We start from the raw sequence: 13,967 nt of genomic DNA, 5'->3' as shown, positions 1-13,967 counted from the left end.
CTAATATTTTTGCTATCTAAACGTATTTGCTGTCTTCCCTCAGAAGAAACTGCCTGTGATTTCCAAGGGAGTTTTGCCTAAGGTAGGGCTTGAAACATCAGGACCAGGAATTAGTGTAATGTGACCCACCATTTGTATTGCTTTGGGGTAAATTTGAGAGAGAAGATTTAACATTGTGTGTGTCATGCTGAGATATTGCAATATCTCGGATGGGTTATTAGGCACCAATCCAAAGGTTAAGTGCAGCAACCACATGAGATGTGGCTTTATCCTTACATGATCTGTGCCCGTGTTCTGTTTTGTAGTCCTCTGAAATAGGTAATATCCCTAGAATAAAACATGTTTATAAGACTTTTTGAAGCCTATCCCAAGCTTTTAAATGTCATTTCAGTAGAAAGGTGTTCGCTCACATAATTTGAAATCTAGAAATCAATCCTTGTATGTGTGAACTCACTGATGTTTTAAATGTGGATCCCAATGTGCACCAGATAAATATTCACGACCTTTGGGAAAGTCTAGATCTGAATTTACAGTTCAGGATCTTTTCTAATTTACATGCATATATCTTTTTGGGGTTTTATTTTCCATGCTCTTTTTGCTTGGCTTACATTAAATAAAATGCTTCAATGGAGTGTGGTAGTCTAGCATTTGTTTTGCCTCAGGAGTGGATTGCCCCATCTTGCATATCTGGTCAAGTAAATTGCTCTCTTGCCTGCATACTTCAATAATAGTACTGGGCTTTAGACCTTCCTGTACAACCCCCCAGTGAGCAGAACCACAAGGGGCTGGGCCTGTGTGGTGCTAGCAGTCTACTCTATTGTCATGGATGCATTCATCTCCTATTTACATAAATTAATAGTTAAAACTTGTTTGGTTGCTCAAGAAAACTCATTAAGCTTTCAGAGTAGCTGTATCACGAGCACTGTGGCAATCGCTCCCATTGACTTATCTCCTGCTGATTCACTGGGAACCAGTCCATCTCAGGGTCAGGTCCCTAAGCTTCATTGCAGAATTAAACAAATAGCATTTAAAAGAAAGTGCAAATAATATGTGCAGTGCAGGGTGAATGTTGGTAAGCTTCCTTATAAAAAAGAGGTTGTGATTAAAATTTTTAAAAATAAAATCCTATTTTTGTCTGCAGGGCCAATTTTCTCTCAGGAAATAGATCATACTTTTTATTCATTTTCTGCTAGTCACTGCAGAATGTTTGACATTGTAAGAGAAAGGTCAGTTTCTATAACCTGAAGTGGGAGGAGAATGTTTAATGTGAAAAGCTTGGCCAGATTTTTTTTATTATTATTATTATTATTATTATTATTATTATTATTTGAATGTTCTGCTTTGCCCTTTTAATTTATCCTCTTCACTATATGATTTTTATTTTTCTTTATTTCCTCTTTGGTTTTTTTTGTAGATTGGAGAAAGAGAACATTCAGCACAGCATTAGCAATGAAGCAAAGGCCCGAGCCCTTCAGGCCCAGCAAAGAGAGCAGGAGCTGACACAGAAGATGCAGCAAATGGAGGCCCAGCATGAGAAAACTGGTAGGTGGTAGGGAAAGATTAGAGCCTGGGCACTCACTCACAAGCCAGGCCCACGCCTTACTGTGAAATGACATCAGGAACACCTGTAACCTTTGGCTGGCCGAAGGGAGCAGATGCTAACTACACCGGAGATTCCGAATTACATATTAGTTAGCGTTTAAAAGAGAAAATGGAAAGTATTGCCCACTGTCTGTTGATTTCAGAGTGCTGCTCTCACATCTGCTGCACCATCTGGATTATGAGTTTATTTACCTGTGTTCAAGAAACGTAAAGCTGAGAGAGACCACAACAAAGTAGAAAAACAAAGGGCTTGTTTTTGGCTGGATTTTCAGGCACACATGTTATATAAAGAAAATAGCATCAGAAGCTCTGCGGGAAATGCTCCGAGCTTACAGTTAAAGTCTCCTGAATAGCATTGAACAGTTCCCACAGTACACACATTATAGCTACTCTAAAAGCTTAATGAGTTTGCTTCGGCATCCAAACTGGAGAAAAGCTTTAGCCATTAATCGGTTCTTAATTCACTGTCGCAGCTGGATGTAATTCACTGGCTCCAAATTGATATGTTCCTTTATTTAATCTTTGCAGCCTCAAACATTTTTAGCATTACCATGTGCCTCCCCCACATCCTCAGTCTAGAAGAAAGATGTTTAATCCCTTACATACTTCAGGTTCTCATAATAGGAGACTTCATTGCATTGACTTAGCCCATCAATAACATCTAACTTTAATCTGGAAGTAAAATGGGTTTTCCAAACAAACAAAAAAGAGCTTTTTGTATTATGAAGTACTATGCCAGCAACATTAATAGAGGTGCATATTATAAATAAACAAAAAAAAGGCATTTTTGAGAGATGAAATCTGTAACCCACAAGCATGGAAGGGAGGAGGAGTTTCAGCTGTTAAAGAACACGATATATTTATGTGTTTAACAAAATACCATATTTACCCACCAGTCATGCAATACTTTCAGGAAAACTATACAACATATATTAATTATAAGGAGTGTTGGATAATACATAAGGTAGTAGGCATGCTATTTAATTTTCTGCCTTTTTTTAGTATTATCACAGTACTAGAGAACCTTTCCATGTGTTCAGGGAATGCAAACAGCTACATTATGGCTGCTGCCTACACTGTAGGAGAAGAAAAGAAGCTCTCAGAATAATTTTTTTCCTCCTTTAGCCAGCACATCTGCATATGACCATGTGTGATTTTGCACAAGAGAAATGTAATTTACCTTCCTGGTGCATTAATTGTCCCTGTATATAAAAATGAAACAGTATTATGTCTGGGTCTGATTTTATGTTTCTTTAGTAGAATTAGAGGGAGTTGAAAATTATAGTCATTTATAATGTGTATAAAGAAAACCTTGTTTATCATAACCTTACACACATACAAGGAATTTGGGCAAGAGTGGTCATGCTTTCACTGATTTTAAAAACAGAAATCAAGAAAGATCATTTTGCAGTATCTTCCTTCTGAAAGAATAAAGATATCTGGATTCTAGGTCATGAGTTTAGGTGTAGTCCAAACTGATAGTAACTGAAAATTACTTTAGAAAATGGTTTCATTTCAATTGTCATTGGGCAGGAAGTCTAAATCTTTTCATTTAAGAATAGAAAATTACATTATTCATGGTAAGCTCAGGACACAGTAAATAAAAGAACTGCTGTTTTAAGGAGATACTGAAATGAGTCTACAGCGTGAGCATTTGGGTTGCTGGTGTATCCTCTGCACCAGTTGAGCAAGCAAAAGTCTGCTAAAGCATGGCTTGCCAATTTTATTCCTCCTAGAAATGTCAGTGAACTTCTAGCTAAAAAGCAAGCCCACCAGATTAGATATCTAGTCTTCACAGTGATTCTTCTCTTACAAGACCAGATTCGGTGGCAACATTTCTTTAACACTTCAGCTAATTCTGACATAGAGCCTTAATTTGGTAAGTGATGATGTCCAAGTAGCTGAAGTTTAAAAAACATTTCAAAGTAGAATGAACTAGAAGAAAGAAATTAAGAATATATAAAATTGTTTCTATGTTATCTATACATTTATATAATTGTAATTTTATAGTATCATAATTTTATGGTTTCTAGTAGAAGAACTGGATTCATTGCTGACCTCCCAGAATACGTTCATAGCAAAATTAAAGGATGAATGTTTTGTGTTCGCAAAAAAGTTGGAACAAATGTCAGAAAAATACAGGTTAGTATGTTTGTGTTAACCTGACTCTTTCATTACTAGGACACGTGTCTTTATCTTTTTATTTGTATTTTAATATTTTTGATTTTTAATTTTGTCCTGGGTATTATATATCATGTCAATGTAATATATGCCCCTTAAGAATTCAGTATAATATATGTTTTCTTTATCTTTTTATTTGTATTTTAATATTTTTCATTTTGTCCCGGGTATTATATATCATATCAATGTAATATATGCCCCTTAAGAATTTGGTATAATATATGCCCCTTAAGATTATGTTTCTGACAATTCAAATTTTTTGGACAATTCCAATGTAAAAATTGCATAGAATTTTCTTCCTTGTGTTCATATTCTTAATATGAAGGATAGAAAATTGTTTAAAAAGCTACAATTCAAGTTTATCTGAAGTTATATGAAAAATGCTAAAGATTCAATGATGTCAAAACTGTTATAATTTTATTTATTTACTCTAGTACTCTTTTCACAGTACTACACTACACACTGGATATTGTCTATAAAATAATTGTCATCAAAATTGCTTGTCGTTGATGCTCTGATTTTGCTGCTGCTTTTTATCAACCAATAGCAGATCTAAGTTCAAAGCCGTTAAAAACTGAGGAAGAGAGCAACACCTGGAAGTAATAATAATTTAAAGACATACAAAGCTATGGAGGTATCTATTCAAAAGTTCTGGAAGATAGAATTATCTTCTAAAGAAAACAGTTCTTTAGCAGCAAATAATTTGATTTTACATTTTTAAGTATGAAAATAGTATCTGTTGAAACTTTTTTTGGGGTTCATATTTTAGAGTGGTAAACTGGACTTCAGTGGAGAGTTGGCATTCTGCAGCTTCTGTAAATGACATGCAAAGTGAATTTGGTAATTAAGGCTAGTATTCATCTGATGGCTGGTGGAAATTAAGGAAAACACCCAGCAAAGATAAAATTGGTTTTCAAGACAGGATTTTTCTGCTGGGTGGATTTAATCATCCTCTTGAGGTAATGTAGAAGAGACAAAATTCACTCAGGGAGAGAGCTCATTTACCCGAGTACCCTCTTCCCAGGAATGGTCAAAGGAGAATTTAAGTCGATCACAGACACACACACACACACACACACACACACACACACACATGTATGTAATAAACATAAATAATGTCTGTAATATATAAAATATATTCATTTCCCATGGGTACTGCCTCCACTGCCCATCCTGCTTCCCACTGAATATAAAGTGTTGACTAGCTGTTAAGTGGCTGAAGTTGGGAGATGAATTCCATCCAGAGTGTTTGGGGAAGAAATGAGAAACTTGAGGGACTGTAAGCAATATTTCCATGCAAGTGTTGTAAGGGGTAGTTGATAGAGAAGCAAAGAAAATTTTTCCTCTGAAAAAGCAGAGCTCTTCTGCTAAAGTAATGCAAAATCTAAATGGATTCAAATCATATTATTATTCCAGCAATAAAAAAGCACACAGACTTTGTTGCTAGAGCTCACAGTCACAGACTAGTAACTGTAAAGGATAAAGGAAAGACAGAAAACATACTGTGAAAACACATTATTCTCTGAAAATAAATACTAGAGATTGCCAAGTGTTTCTCCACCTAGCAGCATTAGCTGACTATGTCAAGGACCTGAAAATGGGAAAAGGAGCCCTCTTGCATCTCCAGGAAGTGGTATTTTTTACACAAGAAAATGTAAGGAAGAATGCATGAACGTGGTTCTGAGAAGTGGTCCTAAAATAGCTTGAGCTTGCCTTCATTGGAGTGGGAACTGCTGCATTCAGTTGCAGGGATAGAGAAATAGGTAGAGACAAAAAAATAGAAGGTAAAAATGAGAACAGCAAGGTGGAACTGGAGGTGGTGGAAAACGACAGACTGATATAGATGCTTCACAAAGTGATGTGATCAGGAGATCAAATGCAGGAAATTATTTTAGCCAAGTTCTAAATGCATGATGGGCAGGTATCCCTCAGGAGCACCTCTCTGAATGGCGGTCTTCAGCTCATTGTCCCTGAATGCAGTGTAAAACGACATTCTGGGATAGAATACTGTAGTTTTGTCTTCTGGAAAAAAAACCAATAATTTGGGGAAGATTTTATAACTTAGTGCTTTTGTACATTAATAAAGGCAGATCACAGAGCAACAGCATGCCCTCTTTTCACAGAAAATACTTTTCCATTTTTTCTATATTTTTGACCTTACCATAATTTTGGATCTGGATGTGTATTTTCTTGCTGTACTTCTAGAACCTTTGTGCCTTATTTTCCATGGGCTTAAGAAATTACTGTGTGATACCAATACCATTATTTAATTGGTAGAACACTAGCTATTTTAATAACAGATGCAACAGTAATTTTATTGGTTTGATAGGAAGTACTCATTTGTAATAAAAGACATTTCAAATTTATCTGTGACAACGACATATTTCTGCAGTATCAGTTGAATGATCTGAATGGCACATATATTTTTATATTTAATGTTCTAGAACCTTTGTGCCTTATTTTCCATGGGCTTAAGAAATTACTGTGTGATACCAATACCATTATTTAATTGGTAGAACACTTGAGCTATTTTAATAACAGATGCAACAGTAATTTTATTGGTTTGATAGGAAGTACTCATTTGTAATAAAAGACATTTCAAATTTATCTGTGACAACGACATATTTCTGCAGTATCAGTTGAATGATCTGAATAAATATAAAAATATATATTTTTATATTTAATTCAGGTTTTCTGAGAAATCTAAACTGAAGTTTTTGTGTTTATATGTAAGCTGGAACCATTTTTTGAGCTAGTCCCTACACAGAGAGGTGTCAGAAAGACAATGTCAGACGAATTATAAACCCCTCAAGCTGTGCAGAAACAAGATAGTGTCTGTGAAGGTTTTCGTATGCATAGGCATGTTTAAAAATATAGTCCTCTGTTGATTTCTTCTCTGTTTCTGTCTTGTTTTGTTCCTTTTTCCCTCTGATTGTCACTGTCTGAGTTTCTAGGTTGTAGATTAATGCTTAACACTACCCACTGTGTATTTGTGATTTGCGTTTTGTAATTAAGGGGAACAATGGGAGTCCATTGGGTCTCATTATATATAATGGTTGGTTTAATTTGTTTCACTTCTATCTTGTTAATTGTAAATTGATCATTAAGATTTGAATTCTAATCTGTCACCAGGGTTGTGAGTATTGAAGCTAGAGCAATGATCCTGGTTTTAATCACTGATGATGAGAAACAAATTTTATAATTTTGGTACATATTGCAGTTCATATATTTTAACACTGTATTTTATGGTGTTATAAATATTGTTAAATGACTTTTAGTGTAGTTTTACTGTTTGGACTATAATGTATAAATTATATTACTGGTTTGGCAACAGTAGGCATCCAACTGTGTGAGTTTAATTGAAGTAAAGAACACATACCCGGCTGAACTATTTTTCTGCATGTTTGGTTGACTGCAGTCATTGCATTCAATACCAGGAGTGAAATGTTTGTTGAAGGTAGCTGTATGAAGATGGGGAACAGTCTGTCTGAAGATTCTGTCATTAAAATTAGATGCAACAATACTGCATCAGCAGAAAATATTTTAGAGCGTGTGTTAATTTCTGTGCAAGTAAACAATTGGTTTCAAGAGCAGGAAAAGGCAATGTTTAAAAAGCACTGAAATGAAAAAGCTAGTTCAGAGGAGTAAGGGCAGCATTGCCACTTTAGTGTTCAAAAATCAGCTCATCCTAAAGATATCCTGAGACTGACTTTTAATTTTGACTATTTAACTTTTTATCTTTTTTTTTTCCTTTAGTACTTAAATGGTTTGGAGGCTAACCTGATTGGGGTTTTTTCCATGACTCTTCCAGCAAAGATAGTAGATAAAACCTTAAAGTGGTTTTTAAATAGAAGTTGAGGTAGTTAAATGGATCCTGAAGTATAGAGGGGTTTTTGTTTCTGTTGTTGCTTCTGCCCCCATCAATTATATTTGATATAGTAACAAGTAAATGAGACTTGGCAAAATCTATTATGCATCCAATTACAAGCATGCATTTTACATTTTCATGTGTTGTTGTAGCTTTGCTCTGTGCAGTTTCAAAATAACAGTGATTTCATACAGGTCATTTGAGTGTATCAGATCTCAGAAGCACACACAGATCCGTGACAGCCTGACTTGTGGGGCCAGCCTGTGTCTGCAGAAGTGCCCCTTCCTGCTGAGTTCAGCTCCAGTGGCAGCACTCCAAATGCCTGCATGCTTCAGTTTCTACTGAGTCCACCACAGCTTATTGCTCAGACTGTTGGAACCAGAGTAGCTCTGGTGGAGCAACATCAGCACATCCATGCTGTGTCCTTCAGTTGTGCAGGATCCATCAGACACAATGATTACTGCACAGATTTCTCTAATTTGCCTCTGTCCCTGGCATTATGAGTGTACTGTCTCTGAAGTTCAACAGTGTGTGCTTTGACACTTTCCCACCTCTCTTTTCCTGCTATAATACCTTGGGAGCAGAGTGGTTTAGAAGCATTTACACAGGACTGGTCCTGCCTCTGGCTGAGTAGAATTCCTACTCCTGTATAAATATGCTATAGCATTTAGTACAGTTAACAGGTTTAGTACAGTTATGGTGGGTTTGGGGTTTTTAACCCAACTATGAGTGCAGTTACTAAAATATCACATGGAATTAGCTGTCTTAATATTTGGAAACTGAGGTGAATGGAAGGTGTGTTTAAAGATGCAGAGGGAATCGTTGACAAGTGAAGATGGAAGACTCTTGGTAGGCAATATTGTATTGGACTGGTGTTCTCTCTTTAATGCCAACACTCGTGAACCTTTTAACATGAACCTAACCATTCTGTCCTTCATATGTGCTGTCCTTCAAAACTTTAGTGTCATTAAATATTTGAGTCTTGGTGGTCAGACTCTTAGTTACATGGAAGGGACATTGTGTGAGTAAAGTCATAATTAGAATTTTTTTTTTCTGTGTTTACCTGTAATTACAAAAGATGTTTTAGGAGAAGACAACACTCATAATGTGCTTCAAAGCATCAGGCATCTAGAGCTCTGTTTTAGAGACTGGAGATTATGATACTTGTGGTTTTAATTAATTCATTACTTACTTTTGTTTCATTAATTGTGATTTCAGTAGTGTTTTGATTTTGGTTGACTTGCATTACTTGATCTTTCCAGAAAGACTTTGGGCACCTTCAAGTGTAATGGAGATGAATAAGTCCTTGTAAAACTTGGAGAATTTTGTCACCTTGAAAGTTGCTTCTGCTGTTTCCATGAATGAGACAGTCACATATAAATACAGAAAAAAAAAAAACAGGATCTCCCAGTTGGGAAACCCAACAAATGTGATAATTTGCTGTATTCCTACACGGCAGATGCTGTTGCTGAATTTTGCTGGCAAAAAGGGAACGCAGAATTGAATATGGTCCCATGTCAGGTCTCTTTGAGCTGCTCTGCAGTGACCCTTTGCTTTTATCCGCTGGTTGTCTTTCTTACAGTATCAGTATCAAGTACAGACTGCATTCACATTGTGTGATAACAGTTGGTCCAGCTGGCAATGCTTTGTTAATGCTGACATTTAAGTTACTAGTATTTCTGTAAAATGGTCGGTGGAAAAATTCAGTTTCTGCTACCTTCCTATAACATGCTGCCCACTATTATGTACCCATCCAAGAAACTCTTGTGCATGGAAGTTTGATGTACAAATCTATCAGCACAATTCTGATGTATTTGTGTTTATCTTCCTTAATAGAGCTGTAACTCTCAATCTAAATTAAATTACACACAGTCTCAGTCCAAAGTTTCCTTTGCTAAGTTCTTTTAGATTCACAGATGATACCATGCATTGTTCTCTATTTAAACATGAAAAGATCATGTTGTCATTTCTAGATTTGACTTGTCAATGTAACATGTTTTTGAAGGAGGAGTATTCCTTCCTCCCTGCACTTTGTTGTATTTTTCAGAATGTCAGTTGTTGTTGCATTCTGTAACAGCCAGGAAGGTAAAGTATCTTTCTGCTGTAATTGCAGCATATTTAAGTTCATGATTTAAAGATATATCTGAAGCTTTTTAACCCTGAGATATGGAGTGGCAGATGCCATAAATCAAATTTGCTTGCTTTTGATTCGTACTTTCTGATGGTATAGCAGATTCTGACATGTTCTCATTAACCTTTTCCAAAGAGTTAAAATTGTACAAGTGCATAATGTATATTTTATCACTATTTAATCTGAGGTCTTTTCCTGATATTAAGAAACAGCTCATGCCTGTTTCTCCATGGGCTGATGGTTAGAGATGTAGCAAGTAGCAGTCCCAGGTCATTCATGGATCTGGTGTCTCTGCTCACCCGTGAAGAATAAGAATTGCTTAGAAGTGACTAATATTCTTAAAGGCTGTGCTGAGTTTTATGTAGATTAGTGTGTGCCTGTATGATTTGTCCGTTATTTTTGAAAGTTTAGTTAATTTTCCTCTTAGTGAGGCTTTGGGTTTTTGGCTGGGTGTGAGTATTTTTTGTGGGGGAGGGGTTTATGGGGGTTTTGTTGTTGATGTCTTTTTAATCTGTGCAATGTTATTTTAGACATAAGAGGTTACTAAAGTTTCTAAAACAGTACCACTATTGAGAGTTCAACCTGTGAACTGTTGAGAGTTCAACCTATAAAACAGAGTAAAGGTTGAACAAGGTTTTAGTAGCTGTTTTTTTAAACTAAATGTTAGCTTTTGCTCATAATTTTCAAAATGTTAGCCAAATTCTTGCTTAACAAGTATGAATTTACATTTATTGATCTTATTTAACATCGATGCATAATGCCAAATGGCATGCCTGTTTAAATTAGGCTGAAATTAGCATAGCCAACCTATAATTGAGTGATTGCCAGTGGCATATTTAGAAGATAACCACCAGTAACATATTCTTTTGTCTTTAGATTATCTGAAACAGCATTTTGTTTCTGTAAGTTCTAGTAATAGCTTGTTTATGCATTACATATAAATGTATGAAATTTTATAAATGCTGAAGCCACATATTGATGGCACACTGCAGGATGAAATCTGACAACATCCATCATCGCTTTGTTTTACTTCTGTAGATCTGAAGTCAACCAGCTTAGTCAGGAAAAAGAATATCTTCATGGCAGATTGGAGAAGATGCAGAAACGGAATGATGAATTGGACCAACAATGTATCCAGCTTGGGAGAATGCATGAGAGAATGAAGTCAAGGTAGGAGGTCCTGTTAATCTGTCAGTATGTGATATGCTCAACTGTACCAGTCGTGTTGTGTAAACATAAAAATGACATGAGGTTGTGTGAAAGTAATATTCTTTCCTTATGAAATGACCACTCCTTCCCCCTCCCCAACCATTCTGTCAAGTTGGTTTTTTTTAACATATTTTGCTTGTGCCATTTTGGATAAATAAAAGGAAAGCTTGAACAACATAGTCTTCCAAAGAATTTAAACCTAGTACATATGTGTGTGGGCTGCTTCGGCTGTTCTCTGCTCTAACTTGTATGAATAGTCTTACCATTTATAAAAAAAAGGGGAGGGGGGAGCTGGGGAGTAAGGACAGAGGAGGTTATTCAGTGATGTGAATGTAGAGTACAGATGTGTGTTCCATTATGCCATGTAATAGTTGTATTTTTGAGGTTTACCATCATTTAACTTGTATAAACAGACAAATCTTACTGAAAATCCTAGTAACCAGACAAATACTGACCATTTCCAGGCACCACTAGCCTTGCAGAGAAGCAGTGACTTCCTCAGGATGAGCTGGGAGCAGCTGCAGCAAGGCTAGTGTGAAATATTTTCACCAATATCAATTGACTGTTCTGGCCAGAGTATCCAGACTGATAATGGCTTGTGCTGTGATATGGATTAGACTTCCTCAAAGATCACTGTGGAGTCTTTTCCTTTTGGCTCCAGAAAGTTCATCTATGCTTTCTTGTTCTGCTTTCCACTCCACATTAAGTGTAACAGGCACTGGAGGGAGTTTGACATGCTTGTGGAGGTAGAGGATGAAGTAAAGAGGAGGCTGAGAGGTAACTCTGCAAATCCAGTCATCCAAGCTACATCTTGTCAGTAGTCAAAGGCAAAATGCAGTTTAACTTTATTTGGACTAGACAGCCCTTACTGGGAAAAATTCTTTTTGCTTTTTTTCATCGTTGACCACCTGAGAGGAGCAGAGCTTGCAAGTATTAAAGCAGCCAGTCCTGTATGTTCCTTTCTTTAAAGTATTGATTTTTTTTTATTTTACTGCCATCTCTTTATTCTCTGTCTATAATTTTCTTTCTTGCAAGCACTTCATGTGCTCATTTCAGTTGTCCAGAACCACTTCTTTCCTCTTCCCTTTCAGATTTCTGTCTGTACCTCATCCTGTTCTTCTGTAACCTTGGATTGTCATCATCATTTATAGCTCAGAGAACAAAGAAATTCAGAACACTGCAACTGCGTCCCTAATCTGTGTAACCACACAATCTTTCCATTTATCTCACTCCCTTTTGATATCTTTAGTTATGGTGGATTCTTATCATATGCAGGACTGAGAATTCGAGGTTACTTTCAGGAGAAAAATTTCCCCCTCTTTTTTCTCCTAGCTGCTCTTCTGTAGAATTATGAGTATCTAGTAAAATTTAAAAGTGCTTTGCAAGTTTTTATGGTAACCGTTCCTCTATCTATTTTTATAAATAAGATAGATCTACTGGAAAATGTTGCTCATTCTCTGCTGCAGCAGCAATGATTATACACTAGAAAAGGCTGAAAGCATTAATCCAGAACACAAAAGTGGTTTGAAAGCAGAGTGGTCATGCTGCAGGCAATGCCTTACCTTCTGCTGCTGTTTTGCAGACAACAGAGAAAACAGGGCAGTAATAGCATTTGTCTTACTTAATATTTTAGAATATGTAAATATGGCAGAGATTATTAGGTGTTCTAAACATGAACAATATACTTTACCAGCATTTTAAGAGATGGCTCTTTTAACATATTTTTAATTGTCATCTTGCACTCTATGAATTTAAATTCCAACTAATAAGTGACAAGGCTGATACTCTACACTGCTTTAAAAAAATCAGTGTAATCTCATTTTAATTTTGTTTGTGAAAACTGTAGTAGATTTTCAGGATTAATTCCCAAATGCTGTAAATTTGTCATGAAGTTCACAAATCTAGGTGAAGAAATCAGGAGGAATAACTACTCCAACAAATAAATCCCCCAGTTGCATATATTTATGTTGAAGGATTTTCACTAAATAAAAATAGTAATTTTTCTCCTCTGATTTTGAAAATAGAGATCTGACAGTACTATTTAGTAAAAGCAGAAAAAGAAATAATAATATGTATTTTGCCTCAGATTTTCATCCATCACTTAGACACTAATAATCTCAGGAAAATACTGTTGATGATGTCTACTTCTCAACACATTTGTGTCTCCTTTGTATGCAGCTACAAATAGCAGTGGTCATTTTGCAGTAGTCCCACAAAGTGCATTCTGACCTAATTTTCTAGCTGCTGTTATTCTGGATCGTCAGAAAAATTCTTGTATTGCAATGATTTTGGCTAAACTTGGAACCTAACATTTGCATTTTAATAATGAGGTATTATGATATTTGTTTGAGAATATATAATTTTCCATACTTGTTTTATCCAGGGACAGCATGAAAGTCCCTGATGTAACTATTTTGTGGAAGAAACAATCCCTAAATGATCAGTCGGAATTTCTTTTGGAGCAAAAATGTTTTGGCATTCATAATAGTTGCATTCCTGAATTTGTGCTGCAAATGAGTATAGTCCAAAATTAAATAACAAATTTCAAAGAAAGATATTACTTTAAGTGCCAGTCATTAAACAGGATATAGAATCAGCCCTTGCAGTGCAGTGGAAATACCCAGCCCTTTTGGTTTTTTTACTCAGTGAAATATGGTATTAAAAGAAGTAGATGTCCATCCTAAATCATACAATTGTTGCATGCTACTGATGCAAACTTTAATTGAAATACGTACAATTTGCAGGGCTAAGGTGACATGAGTCCAAGTGGAGTTGGTCATCATGAATATGAATCTTGCATAAATTCTTGTCTGTTATGTTGCAGAGTCCATTTTTATAAATTTTTAACCGCAAAGCAGACTGTCTTATTAAATTCTTCAAATTCCCATTCTGTAGATTTGTGTTCATGGTAGAAATTAGGAGATAGCAGATAGTACAGAATTTCTTATAAGGCAGCTGTAAAGGTAGAAACTAGCC

The 13,967-nt window shown here is 35.8% G+C and overlaps 1 protein-coding gene across 6 annotated transcripts in view; it reads left to right on the top strand.

Moving 5' to 3' along the window:
* Positions 1 to 13,967, top strand: part of SDCCAG8 (SHH signaling and ciliogenesis regulator SDCCAG8) — a 109,804-nt gene that overhangs the window by 55,608 nt on the left and 40,229 nt on the right. For 4 of the 6 annotated variants that reach the window (XM_039697864.1, XM_039697865.1, XM_039697862.1 and 1 more), the window contains 3 exons: positions 1,415 to 1,542; positions 3,636 to 3,744; positions 10,821 to 10,952. In XM_039697864.1, the coding sequence (XP_039553798.1) occupies positions 1,415 to 1,542; positions 3,636 to 3,744; positions 10,821 to 10,952 (369 nt within the window). The remainder of the gene's footprint in view (positions 1 to 1,414; positions 1,543 to 3,635; positions 3,745 to 10,820; positions 10,953 to 13,967) is intronic. The other 2 variants (XM_039697863.1, XM_039697866.1) reach the window with 2 other exon arrangements.

Source organism: Passer montanus, unplaced genomic scaffold (assembly GCF_014805655.1).
Source record: "Passer montanus isolate IOZ18808 unplaced genomic scaffold, ASM1480565v1 scaffold12, whole genome shotgun sequence".
Classification (NCBI taxonomy): Eukaryota; Metazoa; Chordata; class Aves; order Passeriformes; family Passeridae; genus Passer; species Passer montanus.
This window is presented reverse-complemented; position numbering and strand designations above follow the sequence as displayed.